Here is a 15,471-nt window from a genome sequence, read left to right as displayed (position 1 = left end):
ACATTCAGCATTTAGGGCCAGGATGTGTTCCTATGACAACAGTATTACATTTTTCCCCTGCTGGTGCCGTTTTGCTCTATTGCTTATCTATTTCTGTATTGAGACGCCAGTGAGTTGTGCTATAATTATAAAAAAACAAAACAAATATTTGATCTTCCTTTGCTTTTCAGGAACACTGTTAAAAACAATTTCCTGCAATTCTCATTCTGGCATTCAACTAACGCAATTCTACCGCCAATAACTTCCATCCAAATATAAAGCATTTGGGAGAAGTTCGTTATCATTTCAGTCTAAGTGAGCAAATGCAACATAGGTGACATACTTGCATAGGCCAAATACATGTATTAAGACAAGTCACACAGTTCCCCCTTTGCAGTCACTCCCTACAAAACACCTGCCATCCTTAGTCATACCATACACAATAAGGGAGTCAGCACAAGCTGATAGATCAAAGATGAGGATTTCCTTGAACGTAATGGCCTTTGATGTCGACACTGAGCTGCTTTGCAGTACCTCATTGAACCAGTGACACTTGTCATTCGCCTGCTTCCTATGCAGAAGATGTTGGCTGAAAACACTTGGAAACACACTAGTACCTTGTTCAAGTGTGGATCATGTACACCGACTATTTCCTTTACTCACTCATAATATGACATTCGTTACAAATAACATATATGGTTGTTTGTTTGTTTGTTTTTATTATTAATTATGTATTCTACCGTAATGTAACTGATAGTTTTTTCGTTTTCAATAACACATGGTCATTTCAGCTCGGAAAAGTGCGTGCCGGTATATTAACATAAAGTGGTTGTGTGTTTAAAACTTAAATGCATTATATCCTTCATTATTCATTCGCAGCTACATAGTGGCCCCTAGTGGGGAAATCGCCTAAATTCATTTTAAGGAAACCGCAGGAATTTGATTAGGATTAGCAAATTAAAATTTGTTATATCGATAATTAGTCAATTTGAAAGGACGTTGTTTCGGGAAGATTGTTTGAATACACCAAATGTGTTTTTTTTTTTTTTTGGCAATAAGGGTTTAAATATCCATTCCACAACTACTATCCTGTATGATCTAGTCATGATGATGAGCTTTATCTTAGACACAAGGAGGTCCCTGACACACAGAGAAACAGCATACATATAGAATTAAAATGAAATGGAACAACTACGTCTACACGGATGTCAGTGGCTCAACAGTTTAGAACTAAACCTAATAAAACTGCATCTCCAGAGACAAGACAACGTTTTTTCCGACATTATTTCTGCACATACAGTGGGGAGAACAAGTATATGATACACTGCCGATGGGTTTTCCCATTGGCAGTGTATCAAATACTTGTTCTCCCCACTGTATATGTTTCCATTAGATAATAATCAGTCTTAATTGGAATGATAGCCACTGTAATCATGCACATTTAGATTTCAGCCACTAGAAATGATAAAATTCTCATTCTTTCATTCATTTTCATATGCAGAAGTTCACAGTTCTCCCAATAATTGTTTCCATGGTGATTTTTTTTAAAGGCCTTTTTCTGTTCTTATCAGTCCTCAGCTGAACCGAATGATTTCAAGCGTACTGCATTAGAACGCGCCACTTCAATTTGGCTTGTGATAGTGCACACACACACACGCGCACACACACACACACACGGTCTTTGTAGGAAAAAAAAGCCACTCTGAGTCTTTGAACACTTTATTTAACATCGAAAAGGTTAGAAATGGAATATTACACATATTGTTTTATGAAAACGTCTTTTCCAAATCAGACATTACTGGAAAAAAATCTGCTTGGCAGTTTTGACGTGTACAAACATGAGGAACTCATGTCTTCAGAAGGCCCACTGACCAATAGACCAGAATTCATAGCAGTAAATTCCTCAATAGCAATCATCAAAGTGCCTTTCCTTAAAAAGGTATGGAATATTTATTTTGTCAGTGATTGGAGAGGAGATTTAGGAGAATTCATTTTTGTTTAGAGGTTTTTGGGACTTTTACAAATTCGTAGTTCATTTACACAAGAGTTAATGGTTGGCCTGTTAAGGTAAAAAAAAAAAAAAAAGGAGGAGTTTTAATTGCAGTGTAATGCTTCACTTGAAATCTATGAGTATGGATGCATTTAACACAACAAACCAACACATAGACAACAAAACTGACTGGATAACAAATCCACCTTCCATTTTATGTCCTAAACCAAATGCTCTAATAAATTATAGTACCACATGTTAATCATCCTATAGTCACCTTTAGGCTTCAGTACTGCATGTACAATAGCTGACCTTACAATATCCTACAGTAGAAAGTGGTGCTCTTCAGTTGCAATGAAATCTGATAGCACAGTATGTACATATGAGTTATATGAGATCAAGATCTATTTTAGATCTACTATATAATTAGGTACACCTGAGTCATTTGGTGGGCAAAAATACAAACATCACACATCTGTGTTTCCAGATAAAGCCATCAGCGGAGTTTAAGGGGGGCCAGACCCCCTCTGGTGGCCGAAAAGTGTCATTGCACGTAATTGACGTTCCTATGTATATATAAAAGTTGTAAAGCAGTAAAACAAGCAACAAAAATAATGAAATGAACAAAAGATATTTTTATAATCGGTCAAAATTATTTTTCGAACAGATCATGTGACTAGCACCTTAGACGGTCATTTGCTTTGCATATTTTTTTTTTTTTTTTAAATTAGGGAAGGGCAATTTTTTTTTCAAATGATTGTTTTCTTTGTTTGAAAATGTTTGTTTGTTTGTTTGTTTTTAATTGAAACAACTTTTTGGGGGATTAAATGATTTAGACACAAATGTCTTACCCATAATATGGCCCAAACAGAAAAGGGATTGCTATAATCAATGAAAAATGAAGTGTTTGAATGCAAATATTTGAGTCTCAAATATTTTTTTCGCATTCAAAAACTTTTTTTGATTGAAATTGTTCTTTTTTTTTATTTAAGTGATTTTTCGTTTGAAATTTTTTGTTTGTTTGAAGCAACTTTTTGATGGAATAATTATGACACAAATGTCCTAGACAAAATGTGACCCAAACGCAAAAAAAAAAAAAAAAAAAAAGTGACTTCAATCAAAAAAAAAATAATTCAAAGAAAAATACCTTTCAAATTTTTTTGATTTTCAAATTTATTTTTGCATTCAAACACATTTTTGATTGAATAATGAAGAAACAAATCTACTTCCATATGGCTCTGTCCAGGGGATACAATTTTTGACTGGGGTGACTACATTGGCACGACACAGGCGGGCGTACCATATTCAATGGATGACGATCTTGGCGAAAAGTATTGCTATCCTAAGCAGCCTGGTTTAGAATTCCCCTCAAAAATGATGGGAAACAAAAAAACGCTCATTTTAAAGTTATTATTATGAATATTCTTGTATGTTAATTTTATTGCTGACACTGCGTCTTGGGGTCATCAACATGCCTTTAAGTCAAACGCCGCCTATGGATAAAGCCCCCAAACAGTGATTTCCATTACTGGTTTTGCGGTAACAAGATCAGTGTCATAAAACCCGCGTAAATAAGTGGTACATCTTTCCAGCCCAGCAAAAATAAATAAATAAATAAATAAAGTTTGATAAAGTTGCATTAGAGTGGATGAAGTCATGTGTTGCTCTTTTAGTCAAATTATTAAAAAGTTAGACATGCTAAAGTATTGCAATGTACAAAGTGAACCTGCAAGTGTGATTCACCATACAAAAGTCAGTATTGGAAAGTTTCATTTTAATTTAATCTTAATTCAAACTTTAATATTACAAAACATACACTTAGAACCAGTATTTCTACAAATCACACAATGCATGGCACATTTCAGGTTTATAATAAAAAAAATCAAAAAACAAAAAAAAAGTACTGTATAGTTACACCAAGTTAAGCATGTTGTGAATTAACAATGTTTACCATGCAGCTTTGGCAATCAATGGAATGTAGCACTTAATCCATATAAAATGATGCCAGAAAGACTGTATGTTGTCATTTTAATGTGATGTAGAAATTGTGCTGTGTAAGATTTGCAGATATTTTTCACAACCAAGGCACTCCAAGCAATATGAATGACGGCAGGCAGAGGGCCCCCTACAAACCTGCTGTGACACGGTTTGGGCCAGATGCAGTAGATCAAATTTAGCAATTCAGCAATTGAACTGGTTTATAAGTCTGAATGCCCCTTGATGGAGCTGTTAGGTTGACCTTGAATGAGGCCACACAACAGAAAAAAGAAAACAAAAATGTTTTCAGGAAAAATAATTCCCAACCCAGAACACATTCAACGATGCCTGTACTTGACTATCAAATTCAGCTGTTGAAACAATATCTTGTCTACCACAAAGTGACCAACAATATCAGTTAGCAAAAATATTGTTGGCATACATTTACTGTATAAGGACATCGCCTTCAAGTAGGTGCAAGTACACACGACACTAACATATTATTGCAACAATCACAAAATACAAAACATGGATAAAGTCACGATTCAAAAGTATATAAAATGAGCCATACCAAATGGCTCTCATATGGCCAAAGAATATTAGCATGAGGTAAACATGAGAATAGGACAATGAGTCGGTAAAGCCAAAATAATAATAAGCAATGAATATGCTTTTCTTGTAAATCTAAATTTGCATAGTCCAGGAGAAATTACTCCTTATACCTGTATAACTGATTTTCACTGTTATTTCAGTAATCCTTTTTAAAAGCTATACATGATATTGGAACATCCTGATCTGCTTATAAAGGGATGTGTGAAAACAACAACATTTATTTTTTTAACCCAGATAATTGTACTGTTGTCTACTCCTTCTGTGTACAACCTGAGACCCAAATGTTTCACACATGGGTAAATTTTAAGTGACTTTTAAAGATAATTTTCATTTACAAGTTTTAGCTAGAAATTACACAAGAAAAGGGGTGAAGGACACTGAAAGCTTGCATATGTGTGTTGAGAGACTTTCGTATGAGTTTTTTTTCCCTTAAGGATATATGCTATTATCAAGCTATCAAACCAAACTTTACACAACTTCCTCAGGTTTTCTTACCTATAAAATTATTTGTTTTGACCGTATGATTTGGCCTTATGACATTAACAATCCTCTTTTGCATTTCAGTTTAGTTTAGCCCCAAAAATGTGACATATGTGAGCTCAGAAGTTCTTCAACTCACTGAAATAGTCTTTACGTACGTAAAGAGTCCCAGCCTTTGAAATCAGTAATCCCACGATTATACTGCGTTTAGCTTTGAGAGAAGTACTCAAGAATGAGGCGTAGATGACCAAGACGGTCTTTTAGCGAGGAGAGGGAGAGGACCGTGGTTTGATAGGAAGGGTCCAGCTGGAGGACAGAGAGCAGCCACCAGCACCAAGCTGGACCGTTTGATGAGGCCTGGGGGGAAAAATAGTGAATAACCTGAGATGAAAAGATATAAATGCTCAAACATCAATAACAAAACACAGGTCACACCCCAAAAAATAAGCAGGGATCCCCAAACTATTCGACATCGGCCGCAGTGGGTGCTGGATTTATTTCCAACAAAAGAGGAAGACATCTTTGCACCAATCTGGTGTCTGTCACGCGTAGTCAGTTGATTGTAGCCAGGTGCTGTTTGTTTTTGCAGAAACCTCATTGGTTAAACGGTCTGTGCTCGATCGTTAGGAACAAAAACCAGGACCCACAACAGCCCTTAAGTACCAGTTTGGACATGTCTGCACTAAGCACTTACAATTATGCCTCATTAACTTTATTTTGGCAAAAGCAACAATATACTACGCTTAAAACAGTTGAGACATCTGTTGTCATAATTATTCATGATCTGAGTCATAGAACGACCACGTAATCTGATCATATTTCTAATAGTTTGATCAACTAATGTAGCAAAATATGATGAGCAAAACACCACCAACTATTGGGCCATTTACATGGTGACGCTGCGACACCAAAACGCAACAATTGTGTTACGGAATGGCCTCGCCTTTACATGGTGACGGCGAAAATGGAAAGCGAAGACGCAAACTTTATGGAAAGCGAAGACGCAAACTTTTGATTCTGGCCTCTAAAGCGGAACGATTCGATTGCGCGGACTGCTGGTGGATCGGCAGCTTTAATTTCCTGTTTTTATTATATTTTTAATTCAAATAGTTTATTTCTTTGCGTTTTTGTGCCTTTTGAAGCAAAAGAAAAAACAACGTATGGATGCCATTGCTTCAAGTTTTTCTTCTTTTTTTATTGGCAAGAAATGTCATACAATCATTTAAACTTGTAAAGAACAGCAAACGTACAAGAAATACGCGAGAATAATTAAATATACAGGAAAAAAACCTGACGGAAACGGCAAAATAAAAAGGAGGGGGAAATGGCATGAATACTACATCGTTTCACGCGCAACTGCGACATCGTTCGAATGGAGATGGAACCAATACGAAACCATGTAAATGCAAACATAAAATCTGTCGTATTCTTGTAGCGTCACCATGTAAACGGCCCCTTATATGCAGGGAATGCCTCACTGACAGTGTGTTACAGGCAGGTATGTCAATGCAGTAGAGACAGACCGATATATCAGCCGATATTTGGAAATTTGACGCATATCGGTATCGGCCTTTTTTTTGTCCGACTGTCCGATATGAAAAAGTCCATTTATAACTAGGCATAGGGACAAGGGATTGCGCCATTTTTCTGAGAATCGGAATCGGGTGAAAAGGATCGTGTTTTTAAAATATAAATTCAGGCACTTCTGGAGCTATTATTTTTTATTTGTGTGATTCAATAAACGTGCTTTAGACATTTCAATGAAGTTCAGTTTTTACATCATTCAATTTTTTACGCCAGTTTTTACTGCAAATGAATATCAGCTCCAAAAATCGGTTATCGGCCCCCTAACTACTAATAATCTGTATCGGAATTGTTCCAAAAAAACTCATATCGGTCGATCTCTACAATACAGCGTTTACAATTAAGTCAAAAACGATGTATCGCTACAAGTGCAGTATGTTGAGTTCTTTTTTTATTAGTAAAATGTATAATATTTGGTTGGATAAGGAAATTTGCCACTTTACAAAACAATACTCCAGCCTGATGGTCATTCTTGTCACATAAATTTAAGGAAAACAAACTTTGCCATCACTCTAAGAAGCCCAAAACAAAGAATTTTGAGGGTCATGGTGAAATGAATGAAAATAACATTCCTTTGCTACTTTCTAATATACAAATGTATTACATTTTTAAAAATGCAGTTTACCTCAACAGAGTATGAATCATTTTCGGTTGTTAATCTATGTTGGATCGATTGTATTTTATAGAGTGAATGTAGAATTTAAATAATGCCCCCTACCTGAATGTTCTCCTCAATACTAGGCATGATACCATATTGCCTGTTTATCTGTTCTCTCATGCGGCTGCCGAGGCGTTGATACCAGTCCTGAGCCTGTTGATAGACACTGTCATGCAGACGCTGCAGGAGTTCCAATTCACTTCCTTCAACCTGTAGGTGGCAGCAGTTTAGTTCATGAATAAATAATCAACAGAGCAGGAACTCTTTCAACACGTCATACCTTGTTATCCTCCAGATACTCAATATCTGCAGTGTGGTACCCATCTCTTAAGCCTCTTTTTAAGACTCTGAACCTGCTGCTACCCACACTGTCCACATAAGACCGGCCATCAGGTAGCAGCTCCAGGCTAAGGATCTCCAGCATACAGCCATAGTCTGCAAATCTTGGAAGATGTGAAGGAGCGATTGTGAGTGTGCTAGAATAAAAGTGCTTTTAAATGTGTACTGAAAAGGATGAACATGTGTGTTTAGCATACCCTTTTCCATGTTCATAACTACACATGCCAAACTTCTTTGTTCCTGTCTCCATACAGCGACGCATCATCAGTCTGTATCGAGGTTCAAAGATATGCAGTGGGCACGGCACACCTGGGTAGGCCACAGTGCAAACAAATATAGGGATGTCCTTAGTGAGGCTGTGGAAGAGAGGAGCGTGAAGAGACAGAAAACAACATGATAACCGGTATTAATAACTAAACTTGTGGATGAAATCTATTTAAATACAGATTTCATGACAATATTGAATATATGAGTTCATTCAAAAACACCTACTTTGAAAGCTCAGCCATTTCAGCATCATGGATTTGTTTCCTTTCCGCCAACTGTGCAGGGAAAAGGCAGTCCATGATATCCAGAACTACAACAGTGATGTTATACTTCCTATTTTTCAAGTACTGCACATGAACAAAAGGAGAAAACAGAAATTGTTATTTATCACCCAGTCATTTGAAAATAATTGCTGTTAAAACACATCCAAAATACAAGTGAAATAAAATGGCAATATATACAGTACAGTACTATTGTTACCTCTTGTAGTGGCTGCTTACAGAGTGGACAACGGAGGTTGTGGTCCAGACTCCTCTCGATGCAGTTTTTGCAGAAAGTGTGACCACATGGAGTGGTAACTGGCTCATGAAACAACCTATAATTGGCATAAAATCATCAAAACATACTGCTCATACTAGAGAGAAACTGTATTATCATCTACTTGAAAGACAACCATGGAGACTAACCTGATGCAGAGCGGGCACTCAAAGTCTGACACACTGAGTACACTCAGAGTTTTATCCCTGGCACCTGAAATAAAATCATGTTTATGCGTACAAGAAACATGCAATACTTTTTTATGTATAGTTAGGGGAAACACTACACACTTTCTAAATGAAGTAAGTACGACAACAAAAACAACTTGCGATGATTTACTGTAGATTGAAAAAAAAAAAAAAACATGTTTATTGCAGTTTGTCACTGTACCGCTGCCATTCACATCCTCCTTTCTTGTCATATCCTCATCATCTTCACTAGCAGGCAGGAAAGAAACAGCTTGGCAGAGGCTCAGGCAACACTCTGTGCTATTGTCGTGCTTCGCTTTTGAGGTCTAGAGAAACACAATTTCAAGATTTCAGGAAAACACCTCCCACCATGCAAACATTCATCTACTCACCCCATCTGAAGCGCGCACCTGGTGTGCGTCTCTCCTATCTTTGCCCATTGCGTCCCCATATGGATGTTTGAGGTCCTCAGGGTGTGTTACCAGGGTGCCACTGAGGCTTTTAACGGGGTAGGAAGTTTTTAAGTACTCAGCTAACACCTGGATAATGCAGGATACGTCCTCTGGCACCGAGATGCCTTCTGCTTCCAAAATCTGCCATTTTAACCCATATAATATTACAAACGGTACATATATAAACTATTTTAAACAGTGCGATACAAAACATGTATGACAGAATGCAAAATGTTTTTTTATATACAGTGGGATAAATAAGTATTTAGTCAACCACCAGTTGTGCAAGTTCTCCTACTTGAAAAGATTAGAGAGGCCTGTAATTTTCAACATCGGTAAACCTCAACCATGAGAGACAGAATGTGGAAAAAAAAAAAAAAAAACATAAAATCACATTGTTTGATTTTTAAAGAATTTATTTCCAAATTAGAGTGGAAAATAAGTATTTGGTCACCTACAAACAAGCAAGATTTTTGGCTTTCAAAGAGGTCTAACTTCTTCTAACGAGGCTCCACTTGTTACCTGAGTTAATGGCACCTGTTTTAACTCATTATCAGTATAAAAGACACCTGTCCACAATCTCAGTCAGTCACACTCCAAAGTCCACTATGGCCAAGACCAAAGAGCTGTCGAAGGACACCAGAGACAAAATTGTGACCTGCACTAGGTTGGGAAGACTGAATCTGCAATAGGTAAAACGCTTGGTGTAAAGAAATCAACTGTGGGAGCAATTATTAGAAAATGGAAGACCTACAAGACCACTGATTATCTCCCTCGATCTGGGGCTCCATGCAAGATCTCAGACCGTGGCGTCAAAATGATAACAAGAACGGTGAGCAAAAATTCCAGAACCACACGGGGGGACCTAGTGAATGACCTACAGAGAGCTGGGACCACAGTAACAAAGGCTACAATTAGTAACACAATGCGCCGCCAGGGACTCAAATCCTGCACTGCCAGACGTGTCCCCCTGATGAAGAAGGTACACGTCCAGGCCCGTCTGCGGTTTGCTAGAGAGCATATGAATGATCCAGAAGAGGACTGGGAGAATGTGCTATGGTCAGAGGAAAACAAAATAGAATTTTTTGGTAGAAACACAGGTTCTCGTGTTTGGAGGAAAAAGAATACTGAATTGCATCCAAAGAACACCATATCCACTGTGAAGCATGGGGGTGGAAACATCATGCTTTGGGGCTGTTTTTCTGCAAAGGGACCAGGACAACTGATCTGTGTAAAGGAACGAAATGGGGACATGTATCAAGAGATTTTGAGTGAAAATCTCCTTCCATCAGCAAGGGCATTGAAGATGAGACGTGGCTGGGTCTTTTAGCATGACAATGATCCCAAACACACAGCCAGGGCAACAAAGGAGTGGCTTCATAAGAAGCATTTCAAGGTCCTGGAGTGGCCTAGCCAGTCTCTAGATCTCAACTCCATAGAAAATCTGTGGAGGGAGTTGAAAGTCCGTGTTGCCCAACGACAGCCCCAACACATCACTGCTCTAGAGGAGGTCTTCATGGAGGAATGGGCCTAAATACCAGCAACAGTGTGAAAAGCTTGTGAAGAGTTACAGAAAATGTTTGGCCTCTGTTATTACAGGGTACAAGGCAAAGTATTGAGATGAACTTTTGGTATTGACCAAATACTTATTTTCCACCATGATTTGCAAATAAATTCTTTAAAAATCAAACACTGTGATTTTCTGTTTTTTTTTTTTTCTCCACATTCTGTTTCTCATGGTTGAGGTTTACCCATGTCGACAATTACAGGCCTCTCTATAATATTTTCAAGTGGGAGAACTTGCACAATTAGTGCTTGACTAAATACTTATTTGCCCCACTGTACATAATTTAGGTTACACATTTTGAGGTGAGTAAACAACCTTCTTAATCTGATTCTTAGCAGGAACAAAGTCAGCTTGAAGTTTTAGGCAATGATGAAACTGGATGAGGGATTCTGTTTGCTGAGCCATTTCCAGTAGTATGTTCCCTTTTCGAAAAAAGCCCTGTGTTCACAGAAGAGAATAGTCAAAACAACATTGCTTGCACAAGTGGATTACTGTATTACAGGTTTTTTTTACTGCCAGTACTGACAAGTTAGTTTGACATGTGACTAAACAAATTACATTACATAATATGTGAAAAAGATTTTTTTTAAAATATATAATAATAAAAACAAATATTAATTACACAAAACATTCAACCACACTGCAAAGTTAATAACAAGACATTCTTTTAGAACTTGGAAGCATTTTTTACATGCTATGAGTCTCTACCAAAAAGAAACAATGAAAAAAATTTTTTTTCGTAGATGGCATAGATGTGCTCAAGAGTTGGGAGTTGTCTTCGTACAGTCAAAGCACACAGGCTTTGTTGTGCTTCTTTGGTAATTTGGCAGACTGCTTTGTTTCAACTAGGCTTCCTGCATAGCAAAGATGTGTCCTACAGAGACACTCGGCAGATTTTTAGTGGCAGAACGTCAGTCCAAACCTTCTCAAAATGGGCTTCCTTGTTCTAGTTTTGCGTTAGGTGCAAAAATAACGTCCAGTGTTTTTAAAATGTCACAAAATGACCGCAACATTACATCACAATTAGGATGCCTCTAGAACTTTCAAATTTAACATGTACATTTTTATTATATGTAACATTTATTGTGATACTTTTTTACAAATTTACTGGAATATATTGGCAACCTCAACCAGCTTTATTAGAGGTGTATACCTAAGGTTTGTGCACCTCAATTCTATGCCAAAACATAACAATATAGCAATATGATATTTTTAAAAGCAGATTTAAAAAAAAAAAATGTATTTACATTTCAGATTTTACAGGTAGTGGTCACATGCATGTCTTTAATTCAACATTTTGTGTGATTATTTTTGATAATGTATCTCACCTCAATCCATAATGGCCTAAGACAGCAAAGGTAATCAAGGTCCGCTAGAGCATCAGAGAAACGCAGCAGGCCACAGTTCGCTTCAGCTCTGTATAACTTCAGACTTGGGTCTTCGGGGACTAAAGATGAAAAGAGTGACATGTAAGAGCAAAATATTGTGATGTGTAAACCTGTACGTTTTGACCCTACAGTTGCACATGTCAAAAAACTAACGCCATGTGATGTTAATTCATTTTTTCTGGGCAAACGCAATGAGGTTACCGATACATTCTTAAACATGAACCTGATTTCCCAATATTTCCATACTAACAAAAAAAAAATGGTGGTGTAATGTGTTGTTGCTATAAGAGCTTTATTGTGCGAAACAACCGATGTTCTCTAAGTAAAAAAAATAAAAATAAAAACACACAACAATAAAGGGTTATGCTTAAACTGGAAATTACATAACACCTGTACTTCTTTAAGGGCTGCCATTCCAGTCATGGTGGTTTTACTTGACAGGTATACTGGCTTTAGGTCCCGCCCACACTTTCAAATAAACATACCAGACATACTTACTTATAAAAATGAATTCAGGATTCAAAAAAAAAAAAAAAAACATATTATATGTTTTCAAGATTACATCCGTCCAAACATATGGGCCAACATTTTTAATGAGTAGTAATCATTAATATTATCTAATTGGGACTCATAAAATGTGTTTAAATCAGCAATTTGAGGATGAAAAAGTAGGTGAACTCATGGGGGGAAAATGTTCCTATGACCTCTTTGCCTTTCACCCAAAATGATGGCTGAGATGTCAGCTTTTGAAATCTGCATCACACTAGAGATTTTAGAATGCTGTGTTTTGACTTTTGACTCAAGATTATTTAACTACTCGAAACATCTTTCATAATACTGCAGATAAGTTTATAAGAACACATCCCTGACTCATTTATCCAGATTGGTTAAATTTGTAAGATCATATTTTTATACAGAACACTTACCTAATTGTCCTCTTAAACACCCATCGGTAAAGTACCATAGTTAAACTGAATGTAGATTTTAAAGGGCTACTTTTCAACTTTAATGTGACCATGATTCATCTACAGGTATCATAGAGCGAAAGGTATTTAAAAAGACCACCACATTTTTTAAATATTTGCAATGTCCTCTGCAGTCAGTGCTTCTAGGTAGAGGGGAACTAGGTAAATTTGGCAGCCAATCTGTATGGTACAGTGTGATGCATTGATGTGAGCTATTTACTTGGCCTTTTGAAGACCAGTTTTGGTGAAAAAAACCAAGCGATGTCACATAAACTAAAGAATGTTATACTATCTGTGCTTCTTGAATGTGCTTTACCTTGGTGTATTCCGTCGTTGGCAACGCGCAAAGCCTCCTGGTATTGCTTGGCTCGTAGCTTCTCCTGCAAGTGCCGCTTAATCTTTGCATCCTCGGGCCAGCATTTCTCAATGACACGGATGAGTAGAACGTTGTTTTTCCCGTTCCTCATTTCCCTCTGTTTTAACCTCTCTTTGCAGGTCGGACATTTAGACGGGAGGTACGTCACTGCGCACCTCCTGCAGAATGTGTGACCGCAAGGTATGGTCACCGGTTCCCACATGGGAAAGAGGCAAAGTCGGCACTCGAGCAGCTCCATGGAAGTGGTATTGTTTCAGCACAGTATTCAGTGGCAATTATTTCTCTTCGCCTACAATCCAAGCACACGGGAAGACTCTGCTCTTCGAGTGTGCGTCATTTAGCATTAGTGTCACACGGCAGAAGTGAACTCGTCCCCACATGAACCCATTCGCTCAAATGTGCTCAAATTAGCCACTGTTAATGCCTATTCCACTCATTGTCTTCGCCTATCTGATGAAGTCGTTCTAGCTAACCTGTCGACATTAATATAATTTTAGAGTATTTGGCAACCGTGACGCGTTTCCTTCTCCATCAGGTAAAGACAAAACTCTGCTATTGTTGAGTGCGCCGCTTCTCCCACGATCCAAAGGCAACCAACAAGTCCATGAACCGAGCCGGAATATGTGAAATATTCTCGTGGGTGCCGATAATCCCCTTTTGCTAGGCACTCCGCATACGGGCACGATTCCAGGTTAGTGTGTTACACCATTACGTTACATAAATAAAGACCACGTGACAGCAATGAATGTGCTGATTGGCTAAGAAGCTCGCCGTCAGCACTGTTGTGAAACCCGTAGCTGCCCAGTTTCATAACATAACTCCTGGGATAATTTATATATAATACCAAACACTGAGGGACGATTACGTGAATATGCCTTTTGTCAATTATGGTGAAAAGTAATCCCTTTTCCCTTAAAGCATATTGTAAACGGTACAGGGAATTCCCAAGTCGAGATATCAACGAGGGGGCGAAGTGATAGATTCAAACATGAGAACCTGATTACCGAATAGGTTTGGCCTCTCATTAACCAGTTTGTTGTCAACTTAAATAACACAACTACAGAAAAGTAAAGATCGAAAAGATGGAGAAAACAGGTCGACAAAAATAAGTTTCTATTTCGACAATCTGTTTAGGTTATCATTAGTAGGCTACACGTTACTAACTGAAAATTGGCTTATCAAATATTAATGATTTGATCATGGCTGTGAGTTGTAATGTAAATCTTGGTGGTTGCAGTTAAACTGTTAAAATAGCAATTTAAAAGCTTTTGTCAAACCATTTTTTTCTTCAGGGCAGATTCATTCTGTATGTTGTACCAGATCATAATTGGTCTCAAGGGTGTTTATGCATGCTGATTTCCTCATCAGGGTCTCAAACAGTTCATCATAGTAACGAAACTGCGTTGCAGAATACGATTCACATTCAAAGGTCTCAGTCATTTAGGATCAACAATCAAGGAATCCACCGAATTAGCTTTAAGGAGCTTCTGTGGAGTGTCACTTTTTATTTTTAAACATTATACTGCTGTTGATATGTTTTTAACGATATGTATTGATGTGAATAAACTCAGAAAGCACCAAAATGGCGAATTTCAGAATAGAAGAATTACTGTAACCAGTGTTGTTAATCTTAAAAAAGTAATTAATTACAGTTACAAATTACTTCACCCAAAATATAATTGTGTTAGTAACTCAGTTACCTGAATGTAAGAGTAATTAGTTACTTGGCAAAATAACTGGTGATAATTTTCATGTTTTTTTTTTCTCACAAAAAAAAAAAAAAAAAAAAAAAAAAAAAAAAAACAGGTCACACAATGTGAAATTTAAAGGGTTTTTGGGACAATTGGCCCTAGTCCAATTCTTTACCCTAAACTTAACTAGACACTGGTGTATTGCGAATATTGCGATAACTAGATAATAACCTTTGCTATGTGTGGAAATCATTTAATGTTGTGAATCAACCGTTAAATTTGTTAAAATTGCTCCCGTTATTGCATTAGTTCCCTTCAGTCTATTTTCGACATGTGCAAGTTTTAAAACTGTTTCATCATTTAAGGATAGATTGAAGCTAAATTTTGCCAATTTAGTAGCATTTTAGATAAAAAGTGACTT

At 37.3% G+C, this 15,471-nt stretch overlaps 1 protein-coding gene across 1 annotated transcript; it reads right to left on the bottom strand.

Moving 5' to 3' along the window:
* Nucleotides 1-1,693: 1,693 nt before the first annotated feature.
* On the bottom strand, nucleotides 1,694-14,088 carry lonrf4 (LON peptidase N-terminal domain and ring finger 4). The gene is made up of 12 exons (XM_057851136.1): nucleotides 13,300-14,088; nucleotides 11,959-12,077; nucleotides 10,946-11,068; nucleotides 9,004-9,204; nucleotides 8,814-8,937; nucleotides 8,573-8,636; nucleotides 8,367-8,481; nucleotides 8,112-8,233; nucleotides 7,817-7,975; nucleotides 7,561-7,723; nucleotides 7,341-7,490; nucleotides 1,694-5,395 (listed from the first exon to the last, which is right to left on the bottom strand). The coding sequence occupies exons 1-12, from the start codon at nucleotides 13,595-13,597 to the stop codon at nucleotides 5,246-5,248; spliced, it is 1,788 nt and encodes a 595-aa protein (XP_057707119.1). The 5' UTR covers nucleotides 13,598-14,088; the 3' UTR covers nucleotides 1,694-5,245.
* Nucleotides 14,089-15,471: the final 1,383 nt, after the last annotated feature.

The sequence above is a fragment of the Corythoichthys intestinalis genome, chromosome 11 (genome assembly GCF_030265065.1).
Source record: "Corythoichthys intestinalis isolate RoL2023-P3 chromosome 11, ASM3026506v1, whole genome shotgun sequence".
Lineage (NCBI taxonomy): Eukaryota > Metazoa > Chordata > Actinopteri > Syngnathiformes > Syngnathidae > Corythoichthys > Corythoichthys intestinalis.
The sequence above is the reverse complement of the archived record's forward strand: the minus strand, read 5'-3'. Positions and strand labels throughout refer to the sequence as shown.

What these genes read in the sequence shown, in the direction of transcription:
- lonrf4 (XM_057851136.1), bottom strand. Translation starts at nt 13,597, where the DNA reads ATGGAGCTGCTCGAGTGCCGACTTTGCCTCTTTCCCATGTGGGAACCG. An exon ending in AGGTGCGCGCTTCAGATGGG is followed by an intron (nt 8,938 to 9,003) that starts GTGAGTAGATGA and finishes GTGTTTCTCTAG; the next exon opens with ACCTCAAAAGCGAAGCACGA. An exon ending in AGTATCTGGAGGATAACAAG is followed by an intron (nt 7,491 to 7,560) that starts GTATGACGTGTT and finishes TGCCACCTACAG; the next exon opens with GTTGAAGGAAGTGAATTGGA.